The following is a 23,949-nucleotide window of genomic DNA, read 5'->3' on the forward strand; positions in this document are numbered from 1 at the left end:
AAAATACATCTACTTACCATTTCTTTCTTTTTTAACTCTTCCTGGATTTTGATTAATTCTTCTTTGGTTTTAGCTAATTCAGCTTTAACTTGATTAAACTTTATTTCTAAACAAGCAATAGCTTCCTGGGGGTCAGCAAGAGATGCAATATATAAGTGAGCAATTTCAGCCTGTTTCTTAATATCAGTGACATCATCTTGAAGGGAATCAATAATATCTTCAATTCCTACATAATTATGTGCTTCCTAAAAACAGCAAAAACCACATGCCTAATGTTAACAGTGGCTTTCACTCTTGCAATGCGGCACTATCTAATTTCGATAGTTTTAAGAACACATAGCAAAAAAATTCACAATTTAGAATTTTTTTTCAATAAATTGTATCAAAGTATCTCTAATTATTAAAAAGCTGTGTTCCATTACTCATGACTATTTTATGGAACATGAGACACAGTTTCCCATAAAAAAAATGTCGTAAGTTATGAGAAATCCTCCTAGAACAATTATGACTGTCAGTTCAGGTATACTTTGTTATATAATGTCTCATAAGGGCTCTGGTGGGACAGCTAAGGAAACAAATCTCCATCATCACAACTCAGACAAAGAGCCAAACCATGTCTAGGATACATAATAAACATGACTTGACAGCAAGAGCCAGGACATCACCATCCCAGGCCCCTAAACTGACTTATTAAAAAAAAAACAAAAAACAAAATCAAACAACCCCCAAAAGACATCAATTTCAGTGGAAGCAGAAGAAGGGTATGTTTCCTCAAGGGCAGGGAATGGTCAATCAGCCAACAAGAGCAATCCTGTTTACATATAAATGATTTTGCTTTAATCAGAGCAAAATTGTTTAAAATGGACACAAATGAGGCTAAAAGGAATCTACCTACAATCAATACATCTAAAAAGCAACACAAAAGGAGATATAAACATGACACATAATTTCTCTCTAGTCTAATAGCTATATTTAACTAATTGTGCTTACATTACTAACAAGCATGCTTAATTATAATAAAGCTACATAGTAAGTATTTTAATTCTAAAGTATATTAGTGTTTCTCATCACTGATGTGGTACACTACACACAGATCAAACACCTCACTGGACTTCATATTTCAGTTAACATACTTTGTTTTCAACTTTCATGACACAATCTTCATTCTCTGGTTCTTCTTGAGTGTCACATTTACCAACCAAATCCTTGAAGATAGCCAAACGACATTCAGCATTTTCCTCAAGTATCTCTCGTTCCTGAAGGAGAGTTTCCCTTCATAACACAAATTAATCCCATTAGGAAACATAAAAGCACAACTTTTTGTTTTTGTTTGGATTTGTAAGATTAAGGATACATGCACCCCTATGTTTACTGCAGCATTATTTATAATAGCCAAACTATGGAAGTAGCCCAAGTGTCCATTGATAGATAAATGGATAAAGATGTGGTGTGTACACACACACACACACACACACACACACACACACACACACATAAACAATGGAATATTATTCAGCCATAAAAAAGAATGAAATCTTGCCATATGCAACAACACAAATGGAGCTAAAGGGTATAATGCTAAGCTAAATAAGTCAGAGAAACACAAATACCATATGATCTTACTCACATGTGGAATTTAAGAACAAAACAACGAGCAAAGGAAAAAGAAAAAGAGAGACAAACCAAGAAACAAATTCTTAACTATACAGAACTGATGGTTACCAGAGGGGAGGTGGAAGGGGGCATGGGTCAAATAGATGATGGGGATTAATAAGTACATTTATCAGGGCACCTGGGTGGCTCAGTCGGTTAAGCATCCGACTTCAGCTCAGGTCATGATCTCGCAGTCTGTGAGTTCAAGCCCTGCATCGGGTTCTGTGCTGACAGCTCAGAGCCTGGAGCCTGCTTTAGATTCTGTGTCTCCCTCTCTCTCTCTGCCCCTCCCTCGCTCTCTCTCTCTCTTTCAAAAATAAACAATAAAAAAAAGTTTAAAAAAAATAAGTACACTTATGATAAAAAAGTAATAAAATAAGAACTAAATTTCTAAGATTAAATTTATTATAAATTAAAAGCAGAATTTAAATCATTCACGTACAATTCAGAACCACTGTCAAGATTAGCAACAGCTACTCTCAAGGCTGAAAGAAGAGGTCAGAATTCAGAAGCCACTTAATATAAAAAAAGTAAATAAAAAATTCTGTACAAATAAAATTCTCAATTTTTTACTAGGACATGAAAGAAGTAACTTACTTAAAATCAGCTTCCCGCTGAGCTAATACTGAGTAAACTCCTGTGTAACTTCATCACGAATTTTAAATTCCAATGTTAACTTTTCCTTTCTTTCAGTTATCAGTTTTTTTTTCAAGTCTTCTATTAAATCCAACAGTTTCTAAAACATAAACATTAAAATCCTAAGAACAAATATCCCAAGGGAAATATTACTGTCCGAGTATTCAAAATAACTCTTTAGTTGACTATAATTATGCATCCTTTTAATAATGATAATATTCTCACTGAAAATTACGTATGCAGAGACTCAGTAATCTGAAAAGCCTCTCTACATTTTAAAATACACTTACAGTAACTCAGATGTCTCACTGTATGGCTACACTAAGAAAAAAAGGACAAAAAATCTGAAGACCCATTATCCACCAGGAACTACTCTGGGGAGTTCATATTCGATGCCTTTCAATCCACATAACCTATGTGAGTGTGGTAGCAGCATCCACACTTTGTAGGTGGGGAAAGTAGGACCAGGTTGTGGAAAGTGGTAAAGGCTGGATTTTAACTTAGTCAAGATCTAAAGCCTAAGTGTTACACAGAGCAGTTACTGAGAATCCCAAACACATTCCAAAATGGAAAAAAGAGATGTTTCATAAACTTATTTGGTGAGCAACAACTCCAAAACCCTGGAAAAAGCATAAATATGTAATATGGACAATGAATAAATAAGGCAATTAACACTTGACATGGCCAGTATAGATCTGTAATAAAATATTATAGCATAACAGCCTGATAGTCTTTTAAGATTTCTACTTAAACTTTCTCAACAACAAATTACCCAATAAACTCTCTCAAAACTACAGATCTCTCAATGTCTCAATTTGATATTGAAAATATTTCCATAAATATCCTAACTTTGAAATCCTGGTTCTAAGAACCTACACCGAAGAAATACTTCTATACCAGGACCCAGTGTTCTAGCTGTGAAAATGGTTATCAGTGTTGTTTTATGATAGTGATTGTACTTAATTAAAGGAAAAGTGAAACCCAACTCAACAGTCAAACAAAAAGATTGCTTCAATTATGGTACGATCATACAGCAACCTACTGTAATGAACAATGACATATTAATGCATACTTTGTACCATTTTTTTTTTTAAGTGAAAAAAGTCAGGATACAAAAGAATAATGGATAGGGGCGTCTGGTGGCTCAGTCAGTTAAGTGTCCAATTTTGGCTCAGGTCACAATCTCACTGTTCATGAGTTCAAGCCTGACATCGGGTTCTCTGCTGTCAGCACAGAGCCACTTTAGATTCCCTGTCCCCCTCTCTCTGCCCCTCTCCTGCTCACACTTTCCCTCTCTCTCTCTCTCAAAATAATAAACAATTAAAAAACAAAAGGGTAATGTATAGTAAAAATCCATTAACATGAGTGGTATATAGAGAGATCTTTATATTTAGTTTCCTTTTCTTTTCCAGATTCCATCATGATTAAATAATACTTTTATAATTTCAAATGACTACATTTTCCCACTGTTAATTTTTTTTTTAATGTTCATTTATTTATTTTGAGAGAGAGAGATCTCATGAACCAGTAGATCATGACCTGAGCCAAAATCAAGAGTCAGACGTGGGGCACCTGGGTGGCTCAGTGGGTTCAGTGTCCGGCTTCGGCCTAGGTCATGATCTCACCATTCCGGAGTTCGAGCCCCGCATTGGGCTCTGTACTGACAGCTTAGAGCCTGAAGCCTGTTTCAGATTCTGTGTCTCCCTCTCTCTGCCCCACCCCTACTCCCTGTCTCTGTCTCTCTCAAAAATAAATAAACATTAAAAAATAAAGGAGCATCCTCGGTTAAGTGTCTGACTTCAGCTCAGGTCATAATCTCACGCCTTGTGAGTCTGAGCCCCGCGTGGGACACTATGGTGACAGCTCAAAGCCTGGAGACTGCTTCTCTCTGCATCTCCCCCACTCGTCTCTCTCTCTCTCTCTCTCAGAAATAAACATTTAAAAAATATTATTAAAAAATACCACTGTTTAATTTTATGCATTTACCATACATATAAGACAACCAACCGTCCTGTTTTTGAAGAAATAGAATAACTGGTACTAGGCAGACACTTTGAGTGCTTTTACCTGAGTGCAAAGTAAGTTTGGTGGATTATGCTAAAATCACTGAGTGAAAGGATACTAAGGAAGAAGATACTCACATGGTCTCAAACTATCATCCCACAGATGATACTTTTAAAATATAGAGAGATCTGAAACACAATACCTTAACCCAAATGAGCAAAACTTAGCATCACCAAGAATGGGGATTCAGACATCATGTGTCTCCTGATAGGATGCAATGGAAAATTTACAACTTGACCTAAATAATAGGCTGTGTATAGTGTAAAACCTGAATCATGAGGAAACAATCAAAGAAACTGAGATTGAAGGTGCTGTACAAGACAACTAGCCTCAACTTCTCAAGAATATCACTGATAGATTACAAATAACTAAAAGAAACATACCAATCAAAAACAATGGTTAACTTTAGTTGAAGCTCAGAAACATAATGGCTGGGCACCTGGGTGGTTCAGTCAGTTAAGTGTCAACACTTAATTTTAGCTCAGGTCATGATCTCATGGTTCATGAGGTAGAGCCCCACATCATGCTCTGTACTGACAGCCCAGAGCCTGCTTGGGATTCTCTCTCTCCCTCTCTCTCTGCCCCTCCACTGCTCATGCACACAAGCATGGGTGCCTACGTGCACTCTCGCTCTCTCAAAATAAAATAATTTAAAAAAAATGACTATAAAGGACATACTGGGACCACTGAATAAATTTCAATATGGACAATATAATAGATTATATTATTATATCAATGTTAAATTGCCTAGGTATGAAAATGGTGTTGTGATCATAAGGAATATGTCTACATTGTTAGGAAACACATGCTGAAGTAGTTAGTTGTAAGGTGCCATTATGTCTACATCTTGTTTTCAAATGGTACTGGCAAAAAAAATGTGCATTCACATACACACAGAGAATTAAACATGGTAAAATGTTAACAACTAGCAAATTCAGGTGAAGTATAAATGGGTTTTCATTGTACTAGTCCTACTGTAGGTTAAATTTTTTCAAGACATAAAGTTGAGGGGCGCCTGGGTGGCTCAGTCGGTTAAGCGTCCAGCTTCGGCTCAGGTCATGATTTCATGGTTCAGGAGTTCAAGCCCTGCATCGGGCTCTGTGCTGACAGCTCAGAGCCTGGAGCCTGCTTCAGATTCTGAGTCTCCCTCTCCCTCTGTCCCTCCCCTGCCCCCACTCTGTCTCTCAAAAATAAATAAATGTTTAAAAAATTAAAATATTAAATATATACACATATATATATACATATAAAGCTGAGATACATAACAAACTTAGCATGTTGCTGAAAAAAACTGGAAGAGAGGGAGTTGTAGGTATTGTTAACCCTAACTTTCATAATAATAATAAGCCAAGCTTAGAAATACGAGTTCTTTTTTTTTTTTTTTTTTTTTAATTTTTTTTTTCAACGTTTATTTATTTTTGGGACAGAGAGAGACAGAGCATGAATGGGGGAGGGGCAGAGAGAGAGGGAGACACAGAATCGGAAACAGGCTCCAGGCTCTGAGCCATCAGCCCAGAGCCTGACGCGGGGCTCGAACTCCCGGACCGCGAGATCGTGACCTGGCTGAAGTCGGACGCTTAACCGACTGCGCCACCCAGGCGCCCCGCAGAAATACGAGTTCTTAATACATACCCTCTTCTCCTCATGGCTACTGAAAGCCTTATCTTCCTCCAAAGTCTTATCTAGATCTTCATCAGTACGTTCACTTTCCACACTTTGGTTTTCTTCACCTTTTTCTGGATCCTCAATTAAATCTTCATCTTCCACCAGGTCTTCTAGACTACTTTCCCATGAAATCGTGGATCTTTTTACATTTAGTATTTTATTAACTGAATTATTAATGTCTAGGGATACATCTTGAGAAGATTTGGCAGGTCCAAATGGTTTCTCTTGAGAAGAATTTAAAGCGTCTGGAACACAAACCTGTAAAAATATCCAATGTGACTTTTAAAACAGAAAAGGAAAAACTGTCAACTAAAAAAGAAATCCATAAATTTGAGTCAAATAATAATTCCAGTGTTTAAAAAAGACCTATCTATGCAAACAAACATACAAGAAGGACTCCTAGCAGAAGGGCTTCCTGATTAGCCATGAAGTGAACCAGATGGATGGCAGAGCAGACGGACAATTCACAATAATACTCGTAATTTGTAATGAGTGTGTATTATGAACTCTTATTACTAAGGTTATCCTAATACTAGCAAGGGAAACTTTCAATCTTTTTAATGCCCTCTTACTTGATCAAATATTCACATTTCTAATTTTCAATTATTTCCCAGGTTTTCAGTTATAAGTACAAAATGGGTTAGTTACACCAAGAAAAAATAGTTCATATTCTGGTAAGAAACTTAATAAATCCTGCAGAAATTTGAATATATTTACTTTTTGTGCAATGGCTGAGAATTTCAACACATTGAGGGTTTCATCATAGGCAAAATAACACTGGCTGATGTTGACAATCATGCATATTTTCCCTTTACCATTAAAAAAACTTTGAAAATAGTGAGTCAGTTTACTTTCCCGGAAAGGCACATGCTGTTGAAACCTATGGAAAAAATTTTCAAAAAACCATAAATTAAAACAAATCTCATAAAGTCAGAATGCTGATAAAATTTACAAAGAAATAATTAATCTAGCTATCACGGACTTAAACTCTAGGTTAGTGATTAGTTCTGCCCATAAAAGTCATTTTCTGTTTATTTATGTTCTTTTCTTTAAATACTACTACTAATACGAAAACTAACAATAACTCAGTATGCAAAATGTTAAGAAAATCACAATGAACTGGGTTGTATTTTCTAGGGTAAAGCAATTATATACAAGATATGCCATGAAACACATTAACTAAAAATTAAGGCCAATTACAATTTACTAAGCCTAAAGTGTAATTAACACAGAAATCTTATCACATCTAGAACACAAGGCATTAGTAAGAATAAAGTGGTTTTAGATGCTAAACCAGGATCATAAGAAGATTATCCAAAGTGCCTGTTGACATATATTTGCTATGGAAAATACTGTTTACTTGATGAGTCACTGGCATCAACTAACAATATTTTTTACTTCAATTTTTTAAATCCAAGAACTCTATTTCAATTGTAATCCATATATAGTCATCACATAGGAAGCAGGTTAAAAACAAAAAAGAACTTTCTAAAACTGGAGTTGAAAGTTTAAATATTATAACACTTAATATGCTAATAGCACTTTCAGCAACACTTACTTTGACTTTTCACTGTTTTTCAAAACATTGATACACTTTCCCAGAGTCAATAAAGAAGTATTGATGTTCCCAGTCTCTCTTAACCTTTCCCCTTCATTCTGTGTCTTCACGCTTCTTTCTGAACCAGCAAGATCACATAAACACAATCTGAATTAACCAAAAAAAAAAAAAAAAAAACTATGAAAAGTTCTTCAAAATGAAACAATTCAAAATAATTAAGAGTTAAAGAATGCTCAACTTACTCACTGACTCGCATTACACGAGGCATTTCAGAATCTTCAATCTGTAATATTCTAATAGTGAATATGCTGTGACTAAAAGAAATATACAAAAATCAAATGTTATCTTTCATTTTTAATTTCTGCATTCCATCTGGTGAAACCAGCATCCAAATCGACATCTATTTACACCCTAATACTAGCCATACCTCCAGCACTGCATTTTCCAACCAGTTGCCAGGTATTCCAATCCCATGTTCCATTGTCACCTAAATACCCAACTGCCTAAAATCATATATCTTATCTTTCATTTAGCCCCAAATTCCCTGAACCCTCTTCTTCTCTTAACATTCCACTTCTATTAGTGGAATCATTTACAATAAAATTTCAATTTACTTGCAAAGATCATATTATTAGTTAAAATGGTATACAGACTGCTAATCTTCTACCTAAAGCAAAGCATACATTTGGCCCAAATACAGGCTTACCTGGATCATATACGATCTTCATGCCATACTAAGTATGGAAGACAGGGCTCTTTCCCCCTTAAGAGACAACCTGTTTTAAATATCTCACTGTTTAAACTTATTTCCTTTTGTCTCTCAAGTCCCAATTCCTTCCCTCAAAAACATCATTCTTTAACCTTGAGATGTATATTGTAGGCAACTCTTAAAAGAGAGCTTAGATATTCACATAAAGAGTAAAAATACCTAAGCGACTTTATGTAAATTAGTAAATTTTATGTTAGAACAAGAAATAGTCCAGATAATCTTCTGTGCTTTAGTGCTCCTCAGTTAACAGAATACTTTTTATGCCTATGAATTCATCTAACATATCAGAGAGACTACTGCCCAGTTCAATCTTAAATTAGTTGTATTTACAATAGCACAGAATACCCTGGGTACTTCAAGCTCACACCACAGTGTTTCTTCTTTACCTTCTACTAGAAGCATTGTTCAGCTTTGTGAAGGCAACACTCTGGTGCTTTATTCCTAGTTTTAAAAGTCTATATGCTTCTTTGGAATCAGATACTTGAATCCATTGTAGATCTTTAAAAAATAAAGAGGACACATCAATTTATAAAAACATAGCATTTGTCGTACAATGTAATCTCTTTAGAGATTTGTAACCTCTTTTCCCAAAGACATACAATGAAGTTTTTTTTTTAAAGTTTTTTAAAAGTTTATTTATTTTGAGAGAGAGACAGAGAGTATGAGTGGAGGAGGGGCAGAGAGAGAAAGAGAGAGAATCCCAAGCAGGCTCCACGTCATTAGCACAGGCCCGACACGGGGCTTGATCTCATGAAGCGTGAGACCATGACCTGAGGTGAAATCAAGAGTCAGATGCTTAACTGACTGAGCCACCCAGGTGCCCCTATGATGAAATCTTTTAATAACACCCCTTATGTGGAATCCACTCAGCTATTCCATATTCCACTAGAAAAGTGAAATATAAGGGTAGGCGTTACAATTACTTTCTAATATTTAAGTTACACAAACACAGACAAAAGTTTTTCAAAAGTAGGTCAAAGGGAAAATTAAAAATAGAAGAGATTCCTTAGAATTAAACATCCAGAAAAAAAAAAAAAAAAAAAGACAAAAGACAAAGCACACTACGGATTACCCCTACAAAATTACCTAGATGTGAAACACTGCAGGTTGCAATTCATTAGTGAATCATCAAGTCAAATTTAGTCATAACCAGCATTTTATTAAAATGAAGTAGAATACAGAAAACACCAAAGTGTGTTCCTTGTACTAAGGATAAGTATAATTCACGAAACTTCTGAGTTGTAAATATACGTGTACGTATATACACATGCAACTACTAGATCATAATGTTAATATATGTAAGTACTTCCTACTTTGAGTAGTGACTGTAAAAAGTTGGAAAAACACACTGTGGAAAGCTCCAAAGTTTGCACACTGCTGCAAAGCAGCATAATAATGTGAATATAAACACACACAGCTTTTCCCACCGCCCCCCCCCCAAACCCCTGCAATGATACTCAAGGAAAACAATATTAACACTGACCCCTTACATTCAGGTTTACTTAACATACCAAAACATACCTGCAAAGCACAAACTTCTCTTATTATGTTGATGTTAACAATTAATATAAAAATTTTCAATCTCCAGTTTGCTGTAACAAAGTCTAGAAAGAAACTTTGGAGCAATAAAATAAAAAACATTCATTACTATACCTTTTATAAAAGAATAGCCCTTTACATCTTGCGAAAGGCGTAGCATCTTTCTCTTTTGGAATTTAGATGATACAGGAACAAACAAGTCATAAATACATTCATTGTAAATCTCAAAGAAAGAAACCCACACAGAAAATTTTATACTATTATCCATATTCAAGCTGGCTTGTTCACAATCTTTCATGGATTCTTCACACTCTGGGATATTCAAAGAGTTTATTAAACTTCCTACAAAAAATAAAAAAGAATAATCAGAAAGTTAAGAAATAGACTAAAAATGAGATAAGACAGATCAAGACTTGTGGACTTGAAAAACTAAGTATCCTTAATCTTTACTTTTTTTGAGAGCGAGCGAGCGAGCAGGGAAAGGGAGGGAAAGGGAGAGGGAGAGAGGGAGAGAGGGAGGGAGGGAGTGAGAGAGAGTGAGAGAGAGAGAGAGAGAGAGAGAGAGAGAATCCCAAGCAGGCACAGGGCAGAAGGAAGGGGAGAGGGAGAGAGGGAGAGAGGGAGAGAGGGAGGGAGGGAGGGAGAGAGAGAGAGAGAGAGAGAGAGAGAGAGAGAGAGAAGCCCAAGCAGGCACAGGGTAGAGGGAAGGGGAGAGGGAGAGTGAGAGGGAATCCCAAACAAGCTCCATGCTGTCAGCGCAGACATGGGGCTCAAACTCATAAACTCACAAACCGTGAAATTATGAACTGAGCCAAAATCCAGAGTCCGACACTTAATCAACTAAGCCACCCAGGAACCCAAGTATCCTTAATCTTTTATTCAGCAATGTTAAACACTTTTTGGACCAAAGCAGATATAAACAAAATTTATATTTTATATAAATATGGCTTATAGAAATAATATAATTTATATTAGCCAAAGTTTGGCTTCTTTTTATCTTTCTTTTCTTTTTGAAAAAATGCCAGTGAGCCAAATTGAAGTTAAAGGTAAAGGACAAAGAAAAAATAGTAGCTCTCTTGAATTCTACATAAAAGTTGTAAGTGAGAGGGATTCTCTGTGACATTAAATCCAAAGAAAACTTTACAGTGACTGATATTTCATATAGTTATGTACCATTTTCCAAGAATTGCTATCTCATTAAAAAAATTAATCGCTAGGACTGATTCAAAAATTAAAAGCTATTCAAAAGTATGTCACGTAATCAACATTCGAAAAGTGAGAAAGGAAACCTTACCGTGAAGAGTATCATAACTGTCATTTTGCATCGCAACCTAAAAAGGAACAATTTTTTTTAAGTTAAAAACCATTTTTAGTTAAGGTTAAATAACCATTGTATTAATTATCTATCTATCCAAATAAGTCACCAACCAAACCATAACCTTTCATCTACTCAATTCAATGACCTCTATTAATTCTTTGTCCTAGTTAAATAATACATTCTCATAATAAGAAATCTGGGATACTACAGAAGACTATTAAAAAGAATATCATCATATATGATCCCTATCACTCAGAGGCAATTACTATTAATATTTTAACACATGCCTTTCTATTCTTTTCCCCACACTCGTTACCTTACCTTGAAAGCTTTTACTTTTACTTGCTATGATTAAAAATTATTTGTAAGTATTTGATGGCTATATAACGGAATAGATGTGAAATGGCTTAATTACTGCCCTGTTATTGAACATTTATTTACAAATTTTTGCCCAGTAAAAGTAATACTAAAATAAATATCTCAATTTGTTATTTTTTTCTTCTGCATTCTAATTATTTCTTTAGGATATATCCCTAAATCTGAATAGTGGATGAAAAGATATGAAAATATTTGTCTTTATAGAAGAAAATGTGCTTTTTAAAAACGCAGTTTACAATCAATGTATGAAAGCATGATTTCATTTTTTAAATATTTTAACAATTTCATAGCAAAATAATGTTTTAACTGAATAACTCATTAGGGAAATTTTTTCATTATTGAACTTAATATCTTCTAAGAATTACCTGTGCAATCATCTACTAATCTCTGTAATTCTTATTTATACTATATACTAGCTTACTTTCAGAGATCATAACCATGGACTCTGAACTTTAAACTCCACTGAGCAAAAATCAAAAGGTATGAAGATATATGCAACTGTATATATGACTGTGTTTGTGCATATACAGACGTTATAGAAAGCTCTAAATACAGATTTTGTTTTAGAAAAGAATCAAAAACTATACTTTCCAATATGTTAATGTGATTTTCTCTTCAGAAATAAAGCCACGAGAAATTTTCCCTTTATATTTCTCACATTCCCTTGTTTAGATCTTGTGTGCACAAATTATTTTTATAATTAAAAAATTTTTTTTAATTTGAGAGAGAGCATGTGAGCAGGGGAGAGCGGCAGAGGGAGAAAAAAAGATTTTTTTTTTTTTTTTAGTTTATTTATGTATTTATTTTGAAAGAGAAAGAGAAAGAGAGGGGCAGAGAGAGAGGGAGAGAGGGAGGGGGGAGGGGGAGGGGGAGAGAGAGAGAGAGAGAAAGAGAGAGAGAGAGAGATCCAAGCAGGCTCTGTGCTGTTGGCACAGAGCCCAATGTGGACCTCTATCTCATGACCCTGGGATCAGACCTGAGCCGAAACCAAGAGTTGGACACTCAACTGACTGAGTCACCCAAGCACCCTAAAAAGAAATTTTTTAATCATTACATCAAGGACAGTAGTGTTTCAACAACAACCGAAAGAAATTTCGGAACTATTTACATTTGAATTGTTTAAACATTTCTGCTATTTGTACAATATAAAGCAAGGACAAGAAAAACTTCAAACAAGGTTATAATACTTTCCTAAAAAAAGAAAACACAACCATCACCATCACCATCACCATCACCATCACCACCACCACAAAATATTTCAATATAGGCTAAAACAAACTAAAGAGCTTATAAAAGGTCATGACATTTATATATCTCACATACTAGACTCCCTCCATACCTCTTTAATTTGCCGGAGCAATGTAACTTTGCTAGCAACCTCTTCTTTCTCTTGGTCTGGTGATAACCGTAAGAATTCTCTAGATCTATGTGGTTTAAGGTTCATCTTTGCATACAGTCTTTCCTGAAGACTATCAAATAATACGTTCAAAGTTCGCGGCAGAATACCAATATTTTCTTCTGTGCCTGTGAAAAGAATTTTTGTTTTATATCCTTTCAGAGTATTAGCAAAGTGGAAATGTTCCTGGATTACCAAGAGTCCTTTTATATCACCAACAGGCAAAAATAAACATCTAAGACAAAAGTGAAAGAAGTTGCAGCATTAGTTTTCCATCACTTTGGTCTTCATTGTAGAATGGACATTTTATCAGCTATTATTGAAATTTTACATTCAGATCAGGCCGTAAGATTTGCAATCACCCATAATCACATAATGGAAAAGTAAAATGAAATTTAAGATGCTTCCCTGGTTATCCATGCTTAGTTCACTACGTCACATAAATCCTTTTTCCAAATTTTTATCACCTAATTCTCTATCATATGGGTAAAGTAATTTCCCAAATGAATTAAATCAATCTGAATCAAAAGCCATCGGCGATACACATTCACAATGCTATCGGTATTAAAAATGGAGCAAATGTACTAGGTAATGGAAACATAACTACATACAAATATTATGAAAATGAGTGAATATTACTGCTTTTTTCCTTGAAATGTAAAAACAATACAATTTACCTTGAAATGTATATGTTTTTCCTGAATTGGTTAGCCCGTACGTAAAAATCAGCCGACTCTGTCCTTTCAAGAGGTCTTTTACTGGCTGCATAATGCAACCCTGGAAAAACTCCTTCTGTGTAGTTTCTGGGCCAAAAACCTAAACAAGCATTTTTTAAAACAAGTCTTTTTAGAAAATTCAAGTAAATTTTTACAATGAGTTCTACCCTATAACTCATGTTTTTAAAAACTTTTTTTTTAACTTTATTTATTTATTTAAGTAATCTCTACACCCAGCATGGGGCTCAAACTCATGAACCTGAGATCAAGAGGTGCGTGCTCCCCCAACTGAGCCAGCCAGTTGTCCCTCGTGTTTTATAATTTTAAAAGATTTCTTTTACAAGATTCATACTTTTTTTTTTTTTAATTTTTTTTTTCAACGTTTTTATTTATTTTTGGGACAGAGAGAGACAGAGCATGAACGGGCGAGGGGCAGAGAGAGAGGGAGACACAGAATCGGAAACAGGCTCCAGGCTCTGAGCTATCAGCCCAGAGCCCGACGCGGGGCTCGAACTCACAGACCGCGAGATCGTGACCTGGCTGAAGTCGGACGCTTAACCGACTGCGCCACCCAGGTGCCCCTACAAGATTCATACTTAAGGGAGGTGCCATATCCCCAACTCCCACAAATATACATGATAGTTTAACTACTGTCAGAAAGTTTTCAAGATAGAAATCTGACCTAGTCAATCAAGTTTTCATCTAAATTTTGGAAAGAACATCTCCTTAAAAAGATTAAAAAATTTATCAATTTAATAATAAATTTAGCAATAAATTTAGCAATTTAGTCATTTCCAATTAGATGTTTACAAACCTAAAGTTTGAGTTCCACTCTAAGAAAAAATACCAGTGCCTAACACCTAAGTTCCATAAGTACAAGACATATATAGTTCATTATATACAATAACGTAGCAATTTAGCCTAAGCCAAATCTCTTTTACTTAAAATCTTTAGTTTCTCATAGGACTTACCTTGGAAAAACTGAATTTCTGTGCCATCTGCCCAGAGCTTTTCTCACTTAACCGACCAAGAATGCTTTGAGGATCTTTTAGCAGAATAGTCTGTGAGTCTAGAACATACACACAGCCCTAGAAGACATCAATCAATCAATCAATAAAAGCCCACAATAAATAAATAAAAACAATGGCATTTTGCCCATGAAAGTAAGACCCAATTAAAGTCAATACAAACCTCAGACTCATGCTCTTTTTCTGACTGTGTAAACGGTCTTATTCGAAGACAAACCTGGAGATAATCTTTGGATTCCAAACTATTTCCCTTAAAAAGAAGAACAAAATAACTGTATTTAAAAAATACAAAATATGGCTTTTCAGAAATTACCTTTTTTTAAAGTGGCTATTACATAACCATTTAAGGTCATACAGAACCTCTAAGCAATCAGTGATTCTTCTGTTTGTAACCATTTATATGTCTAAAGAAAAGCAAATCTGCTTTAAAAAAAATAATACCACAAAAGACTCGATTTCCTCTACCTTCTATATTTATATTTAAGCTTATAATACACCTCTTTTCCCTAAAATCCTAACCTTTGCAACTAAAAACAAAAAATAGGGTTCTACGTCACTAAAACATAGAATTCCAAAGTAAATTACAAGCAACCAGAATAGCCCATTAACCCAAATGTTCAATTCTATTTAAACATTGTTTGCTATACAGCATTCTCTTTACTGCTTCCTTTGGGGGAGAAATTAATTCCTTTTTTAAAATAATTCTAAAGAAGTGTGTTTCTTTAAGTAAAAAGGAAACAATTAGATACAATTTACTAAAAACAAACCAAAAAAACTAGAAAATCTGAACAGACTGATATTTATTAAAGAAATTCAACTAAAAAAAAAAACTGAACTTGTATTCAAACAAACAAAATAATCCCACAAAAAACTCCAGGCCCTGGTAATTCATTACTAAATTCTCTCAAACACTTAAGGATGTAATCATACAAATCATAGATAAGCCCTTTAAGAAAATAAAGAGAGAGAACACTTTTCAACTAATTTTGAGTATGACATAACCTTGACACCATAATCTGACAAAGATATCCTCAGAAGAAATTATAGAACAACCTCTCTAATTTAGATGCAAAAATTCCCTAACAAAGTATTAGCCAATATATAAAATAGAATAATACATCCTGACCAAAAATGTTTTATCTCAGGACTGCAAGGTCAATTTAGCATTCAAAAATCAATTTGGGTAATTAACCACATTAAAAGAATAAAGACACATTTATCTCTAATAGATGTAAAAAAAGCATTTGATGACAGGATATTGACGTATGTATTCAACATCCATTCATAAAAATTCTCAGCAAGTGGAATAGACAGGAACTTCCTTCTGATAAAGAACATTTACAAAAACCTGCAGCTAACATCATACTGAATGATCAAAGACTGAATCTAAGATAAGTAGCAAGTAACAAGACAAGGATTTCAGCTCTCACCACTTCTATTCAACTCTGTACTAGAGGTTCTAGCGAATGGTAATCAGGGGGAAGGAGGGGAGGGGAGAGAGAAAGAGAAAGGAAGAAGGAAGGAAGGGAGGGAGGGAGGAAGGAAGGGAGGGAAGGAAGGGAGGAAAGTAGGAAAGAAAGAAAGAAAGAAAGAAAGAAAGAAAGAAAGAAAGAAAGAAAGAAAGAAAGGAAGGAAGGATGGAGGGAAGGAGGGAGGGAGGGAAAGAAAAAGTAAGCAAGGGAAGAAGAAAGAAAAGGCATCCAGATTAGGAAGAAATAAAACTGTCTCCATTCAGACATTAGCATCTACATACAAAAATCAAACAGAATCTACAAAAACATCTCTAGAACTATTAAACGAGTTTGGCAATGTTAACGTGATACAGGATCAACATGCAAAATCAATTATTCTTTTATACACTGGGAAGAAACACCAGAAATTTATTTTAAAAGCAATATCATTTGGAAGAAATCAAAAATCATGAAATACAGGATAAATTTGACAAAAGATGTGAGAGACCTACACTGTGAAAACTACAAAACATTGCTCAGAGAAATTAAAGGAGACCAAAAGAAATTGAGATACACCTTGTTCATCATTTGGTAAACTCAATATTGTTAAGATGTCAATTCTTCTAAAACTGATCTACATATTCAATGCAACTGCAATCAAAATCCCAAGAGGCTTTTGTTGTGGCAATTGACAAACTCATCTAAAAATTCTCACAGAAATGCAAAGTATCTAGAATAGTCAAAACTATGAAAAAGAAATTGGGTGCGCTAACACTACCTGATTTCAACACTTATTTCAAAGCTACAGTGATCATAACAGCGGGGTACTGGCAGAAAGACAGACAAATCAATGAAACAATATTCAGAAATAAACTCCCATAGAGAAGGACATTTGATTTATAATAAAGATGCAAAGGAAATGCAGTACAAAGAGCATAGCTTTTTCAGCAAATCATGCTAGAACAATTAGATATCTATACATAAAAAAAAAAATAAGGATTTGGATACATGCTTCACATTGTTTATAAAAATTCAAAATGGATCATATCCTAAATGTAAAACTAAAATTGTAAAACTTCTAAAAGAACACATAGAAGAAAATCTTTGTGGACTTGAGTTAGGCAAAGATTTCTTAGGTATCACACCAAAAGGACAATCCACAATAGAAAACATTGATGAAATTAAAAACTTCTGTTTTCCCCTCTTGCATTGTTGGTGGGACTATAAACTGGTGCAGCCACTCTGGAAAACAATGTGGAGGTTCCTCAAAAAATTAAAAATATAATTACCCTATAACCCAACAATAGCACTACTAGGAATTTATCCAAAGGACACAGGAGTACTGATTCATAGGGGCACATGTACCCCAATGTTTATAGCAGTGCTATCAACAACAGCCAAATCATGGAAAGAGCCCAAATATCCATCAACTGATGAATGAAGACAGAAGATGAAGATGTGGTGTGTGTGTGTGTGTGTGTGTGTGTGTGTGTGTATACAGAGAGAGAGAGAGAGAGAGAGAGAGAGAGAGAGAGAGAGAGAGAATAGAATACTACTTGGCAATGAAAAAGAATGAAATCTTGCCATCTGCAACAACATGGATGGAACTGGAGGGTACGTAAGTGAAATAGGTCAGTCAGAGAAAGACAATTTCACTCATACGTGGAAGTTAAGAAACTTAACAGAACATTAGGGGGGAAGGGAAAGAAAAAAATATATAACTACAAACAGAGAGGGAGGCAAACCATAGGAGACTCTTTAAATACAGGGAGTAAACTGAGGGTTGATGGGTTGGGGAAAATGGGTGATGGGCATTGAGGAGGGCACTTGCTGGGTGGGATGAGCACTGGGTGTTGCATGTATGTGACGAATCACAGGAATCTACTCCCAAAGCCAAGAGTTAGCTAACTCTTTTTTTAAAAAACAAAAAACAGGGACGCCTGGGTGGCTCAGTCAGTTGAGCGTCCGACTTCAGCTCAGGTCATGATCTCACAGTCCGTGAGTTCGAGCCCGGCGTCAGGCTCTGTGCTGACAACTCAGAGCCTGGAGCCTGCTTCAGATTCTGTGTCTCCCTTTCTGTCTGCCCCTTCCCTGCTTATGCTCTGTCTCTGTCTCAAAAATAAATTTAAAAAACAAACAAACATTAAAATAAAAACAAAAAACTTCTGTTGTTCAAAAAATACTGTCAGCAGAGGACTGGCAACCCACAGACTAGGAAAAAATATTTATAAAGCATATATCTGATAAACAAATGCATCTGAAAAATATAAAGAACACTTAAAATTAAATAATAATATAAAAACAAACAATCCAATTTTTTTAAATGGGGAAAGATTTAAACTGACACTTTACCAAAAATACACTAATGACAAATAAGCACATGAAATCATATTCAACACATTTAGTTATTAAATGCAAATACCAACTTGATACCAATATATATCTATTAGAATGGCTAAAACTAAATTTAGACTACCCAGAAAAGCCAATATAAATTAAAGACAAGAACAAAGTTGGTGGACTGCCACCATCCGACTTCAAGACATTCTATAAAGCTACAGTACTCAAGGCAGGGTGGGGCGCCTGGGTGGCTCAGTAGGTTAAGCATCGGACACTTGATTTCAGTTCAGGTCATGATCTCATGATTCATGAAATCAAGCCCAGCAGCCCTGTGCTGACAGCGTGCAGCCTGCTTATGATTATCTCTCTCCCTCTCTCTCTGCCCCTCCCCCAGTCGTGCTCACTTACTCGCTCGCTCACTCTCTCTCAAATAAATAAAACTTTAAATAAAGTTTACAAAGACACGAAACAAACAGTGGTAGTAGCTACGGTGGTAGAAGGAAGGATTTTTACTTTTTAAACACTACTGAGTTAGCTTATTTTAAGTAAGGCATGCAATTCCTAGGGGCATAGTGGAATGTCTTACATTTTTGAGGAAATCATGGCAGTACTTAACATGTTGAACACCGTGAACTATTAGTTCAAAATAGTTCACAGTTGCCACCTTAGATCATACCATTTCTTTTCATGTCATATCTTGGTGAAGCTGGATTCTTCAGTGGTTGCTATGATAAAAAACAAGTACTACCCCAAAACACTGAAGAACAGGAAATAAGGTTGGCAATATCTAATCTGATTCCAAAGCCTGAGAAGCTATGATGTGCACAAAAGATATACATATCCTTACAGCAAATAACTGTGGAAATTAAAGAAAGACAATTTTTTTTTCATTTACGTTAATATTTTTCAAATGGCTCTAGGTTAAGGTATAGTTATATATTAAGCTGCTCGGACCTACTACTTGGAAGAACTGGTATGTATTTAGGGCACCATGAAAAAATTACCGAGATAGAAGGTTGCCTTAAACCCACAAAGTCTGGAAAGCTCTGGTCATACCTGTCTGCAAGTGTGTGCACACCACACACATTTCCACTCAGTCAGCATAATGCTTTCCTCGTACTTACCTCAGTATTTGAAGCAACTAAGGAAAATTCATGAGAGAGATTAAGCTTAACGCCATCAAAATTTATTTCTGACGGTCTTGCAATTGGGTCAGCACTAAAAACATAGGATGGTCTAGGCACTGCATCTTGATTTAAATTAGATTCCATTCTGCAAGAATAACAGTAATTTTAGATAATTTTAATAAATTAGCATATAAGCCACTCATAGTTTAAAATGTCTGAGTCCAGCCCACTAATAACCCCCATAACTAGATTTCTAGAGAAAGGAACATTACATCTATAACACGATGATGACCCACGGAAAAGACAAATGATCAAAATTATAAAGATTCCGAATCAAGTAATATTGAACAGAGCCTGCCACTACTATTCATATGATCCAACTTATAGGTCGATTCAGCCAGAGATTTCACGAGTAAAGGTAGTCCATTAAGTAAGACAATATAAAACATTCAATCTCTGCCCGAAATCCTCTCCGAAATCAAATAATTATAGAGTAAATAATAATCTTGTGTTACTTTAGTTATTTAATGTCTTCTGAAAATGTTAGTTATAAGCCTTCGTAATGCTTTAGCATTTACGAGTTAAATTCAGTTATCTGGACAATTGAATTCTTTCAACTGAATTCTTCCAAATAATGCAAGTGAAAAGTGAAATAATGTATGTGACCACATTCAAAACAGTACCTGACACATTGTAGGTGCTAAAAATTAAGGTGAATATGGAATAATGTATCAAAGTATTACAACTAAACATCAAGACACTAAACTTAAACGTAAACTTACAGGTAACTTTAACTAAAAAATATTTAACATTCAAATAATTATTGACAATCTACTAGGTGCATAATAGCAGGAAGAAAGAGAGCTCCTTGATGTTCTTTGACAGTATTATGAAATAAAAGAACAGTGATTCCCAAACTAGGGTTCCTGGCTCAGGAAAAGAGTAATGGGCATCCATACATAAATAAGCCAAAGATGGCCCCTGTATATTGGCCCTGTGTTGTTTACTTCTTCACAGAACGCCAGGAATGTTAGTTCAAAAACCTATTAGGTGCCAAATTAAAATTTTTACACATCAATTTGCTTTTATTTTTTTAAATTTTTTTTTTCAACGTTTATTTATTTTTGGGACAGAGAGAGACAGAGCATGAACGGGGGAGGGGCAGAGAGAGAGGGAGACACAGAATCGGAAACAGGCTTCAGGCTCCGAGCCATCAGCCCAGAGCCCGACGCGGGGCTCGAACTCACGGACCGCGAGATCGTGACCTGGCTGAAGTCGGACGCTTAACCGACTGCGCCACCCAGGCGCCCCTCAATTTGCTTTTAATATAGCCCAAATAATCTTTTTTCTTTTTTTCAAGTCAACCAGAGCATAACTAGTTTACACATCCCACGAAACTTGCACCCAACTTCTGTTCGCAGAGACAAATTCAGGACTATAAAAAAAGCCACTGATGCCCCTAGGAGCTGGCTGACTCAGGTACTCCCCACTGTGCTTCTGAGTAACAACACCACTTAAGACCATAAACCCCCAAGTCTAATTCTCCTCTCCGTCCCCTCCCAACCCCCTAGGTTCCTTTACCTTTTCCCCCTTCTATGTGGTGGTCCTTCACTCTAGCTTCTGAAAGATTTCATGCTGGGGTGGACCTCTCTCCCATGTAATCCTGTCAAAGTGCTATCCCAATAAAGTTCCTGTGTGATACTGACATACTGTGGTCATATCTTTTTCCTAGATCAGCCCTGAAACCCACAAACGCAATACAACAGAGTTGTTTTTGTTTTTCTGTTTTTCCTAAATCTCAAAAAGACAAACGAAATTATTTACCTTCAACAAAGCCCAGGAAACTGCAGGATCAACCAACCATACACTTTAGTATCTTGGTTGCTTTTGTCTTTATTGTATTGTCAGTGATAAATACTGTGATAAATAAAAATGAAATAATTACTTAAAATGCAGTTTGATAGAATATTTCAAACACCCAATGTATGGGTGAAAATTAAGAAAAAGGGTATCCGATAGAGTGGAAATAACCACTGATCTAGAACATAGAGAAGTTTGCAAAAACATTAAAGCACTGGCTTGACATTGCATAAGTCAGATTTTACAGAAATACCCAGGAAATTGGAAGATAAATTTCATTCTTTGCCTTCAATTATTAAAAAAAAAATGATAAGCCTTCTATTAAATTACTGAATCAAAAAGAATATTTATACCTCTTTTAAAAAGCAAGGTTATAGTAGTTTGCACTTGTTCATAGTTCAGTTTCAATGAACTACCTCTTAACATTTATAAAATTGTTGACATATACTGTCACAACCTGAACTTCTGGTTAACTTGTATTTAAGTGTGAGAAGTTAACTTCTTCCTAACTAGACTAGAAATCTCTTGAGGGCAAGAAGAACTACTCTGTATCCCCTACAACATATTCAGAGATGTATGAGGATAAAAATTCCCTAATGACTTAAATTAGAATCATAAAATCCTCTATATCAAAAAAAATTGGTACTACTTTTTTAGTGATATTATGTTTAGCAACAGCAGGGTTCAAGACCTGTTTCAAAGGCTGTTCCCACGACTGAGAATGTGAATCTTTTTATCTTCTCTCCAGTGAGATTCCATGGCTGAACACTTGTGAAAAATAACAAATACACTACTGAATGAGGTTTCTGAATGCCATCCACAAAATACAGTTTCAAAAGAACCCTCCTCCTAATAGAGGAATCCTTTATAGGATCTTGCAACTTGAAGTCCTGGGTCGTGGAGATCTAATAAAATACATAGACTGTTACCGCGGCTTCTAGGTAAACATGCTACTTCGTTTTAAAAGCAAAAGTAAACCTTGGGTGCCTGGCTGTCTCAGTCTGAGCATCGGACTCTTGGTTTCAGCTTGGGTCATATCTCAGGGTTAGTGGGATCCAGCCCCACTTGTAGGGCTCCACGCTGACAATAGGGAGCCTGCTTGGGAATCTCTCTCTCCCTCTCTCTGACTCTCCCCTGCTAGCTCTCTCTCTCTCTCTCTCTCTCTCTCACATAAACAAACATTAAAACATCCTTTTTAATTAAAAAAAAAAGTGAATCTGAATCTGATCACCTTAAGCAAAGATTACTTAAGGCATGAATTTAGGATTGTCAACTAATCCTTCAGCAAGGAACATTAGAGTTGTGTCAGAAGGAATCACTGAAGCAGGAAGTAGAACGAGTTGGGGGAAACATTCTAAACTGGGGGATGACAGTAGTCTCACATTTGCCACACACACCCTCTTCCGCTTGGTACTAAAAAGCCCCAAAGGGCAAACCCCTGGTAGTGGAAGCAGTGTGGAAATAAAAGCACCTACAGCCAGACAGGGCTTCCCCACACCACCCCCCAAAAAAGAGGTCATATCATCTGCCAAGCAAACTGCTCACCTCCGGGATCCAGAAAACTAGGCCTGGCAATGGAGGCCAGCGCCCCAACAACAGCAGCAGCAATAACAAAAAACACTAATTGCAAACACTTGGTGCCTACTATATACTGGCACAGTTTCTAACAACTTTACATATTATTTTATCTTCACAAGAGCCGGAAGAGGATAAATGTTATTATTACTACCTCTTTTAACACATGAGGAAACTGAGACCCAGAGAGAGAAAATATGTTGCCTTGCCTCACTCAGCTAATATGCGGTGGAGACAACATTTAAGCCCCAACCCAAGTAGTATGGCTCAACCCTGCGATGCGCAGGCCGTGCCCACGGTGCCCTAGGAGCATCCATCGCTCTGCAACCCAGTTTCCCGAGAGTAACCTCAGGGGCGTCGGGATCCCCTGGGAAGGTACTCACACTGCCAGCACCGTTTCCCAGCCTCAAGTCTGGTATTCGCGCAGTCAGCCACCTCGCACCCTCACCTGGGCCCACCTCTTCACCTGCACAAGTTGCCAGACCTGCCAGATCTGCGAGCAGCACCGCGATGTTTCCTTTTTCAAATTCAAACAATGGCGGCCAAGCCACCGCACTGCACGCTGGGAGTGGGCGGGGCTTCCGGAAAGGCGCCTAGGATCGCAGAGGCTCGAGCCGTGGGCTTCCCACTAGGTCCCGGAAGGAGCTTTCAAATCTGGGGCGGATCTCTGATCGCCCGCAAGTGATGGGCTACGGGGCCGGTGGGTGGTCTGCGTGCGGAGGGTCGGAGCTTCCCGCAGAGCCCGCCGTGCCGCGAGGGATGGGACGCTGCCTGGTGGTTGCGGCGGGTACCACCTCCGTTGGCACGGACGCCAATCTCGGATACCGTCGTGGAGACGAGACGTAGCGAAGGCCTGGAGGTGAGGCCGCTGCCACC

General features: G+C 36.4%; 1 protein-coding gene and 1 long non-coding RNA gene across 2 annotated transcripts in view; one reads left to right on the forward strand and one right to left on the reverse strand.

The window, feature by feature from the left end:
* KIF20B (kinesin family member 20B) overlaps positions 1 to 23,598 on the reverse strand; it is a 73,890-nt gene extending 50,292 nt beyond the window's left edge. The window contains 18 exon segments of the mRNA XM_030334500.2: positions 8 to 125; positions 1,134 to 1,272; positions 2,251 to 2,275; positions 2,278 to 2,389; positions 5,986 to 6,276; positions 6,736 to 6,898; positions 7,577 to 7,723; positions 7,819 to 7,890; positions 8,732 to 8,843; positions 9,999 to 10,226; positions 11,179 to 11,215; positions 12,920 to 13,104; positions 13,654 to 13,792; positions 14,664 to 14,780; positions 14,884 to 14,970; positions 19,636 to 19,783; positions 21,463 to 21,555; positions 23,457 to 23,598. Of these exon segments, the coding sequence (XP_030190360.1) occupies positions 8 to 125; positions 1,134 to 1,272; positions 2,251 to 2,275; positions 2,278 to 2,389; positions 5,986 to 6,276; positions 6,736 to 6,898; positions 7,577 to 7,723; positions 7,819 to 7,890; positions 8,732 to 8,843; positions 9,999 to 10,226; positions 11,179 to 11,215; positions 12,920 to 13,104; positions 13,654 to 13,792; positions 14,664 to 14,780; positions 14,884 to 14,970; positions 19,636 to 19,782 (2,119 nt within the window). The 5' untranslated portion in view covers position 19,783; positions 21,463 to 21,555; positions 23,457 to 23,598.
* Positions 23,599 to 23,682: 84 nt separating this feature from the next.
* LOC115527100 overlaps positions 23,683 to 23,949 on the forward strand; it is a 30,444-nt gene continuing 30,177 nt past the window's right edge. Inside the window, exon 1 of the long non-coding RNA XR_003972840.2 lies at positions 23,683 to 23,932. This is a non-coding gene — a long non-coding RNA (uncharacterized LOC115527100). The remainder of the gene's footprint in view (positions 23,933 to 23,949) is intronic.

Source organism: Lynx canadensis, chromosome D2, assembly GCF_007474595.2.
Source record: "Lynx canadensis isolate LIC74 chromosome D2, mLynCan4.pri.v2, whole genome shotgun sequence".
Classification (NCBI taxonomy): Eukaryota; Metazoa; Chordata; class Mammalia; order Carnivora; family Felidae; genus Lynx; species Lynx canadensis.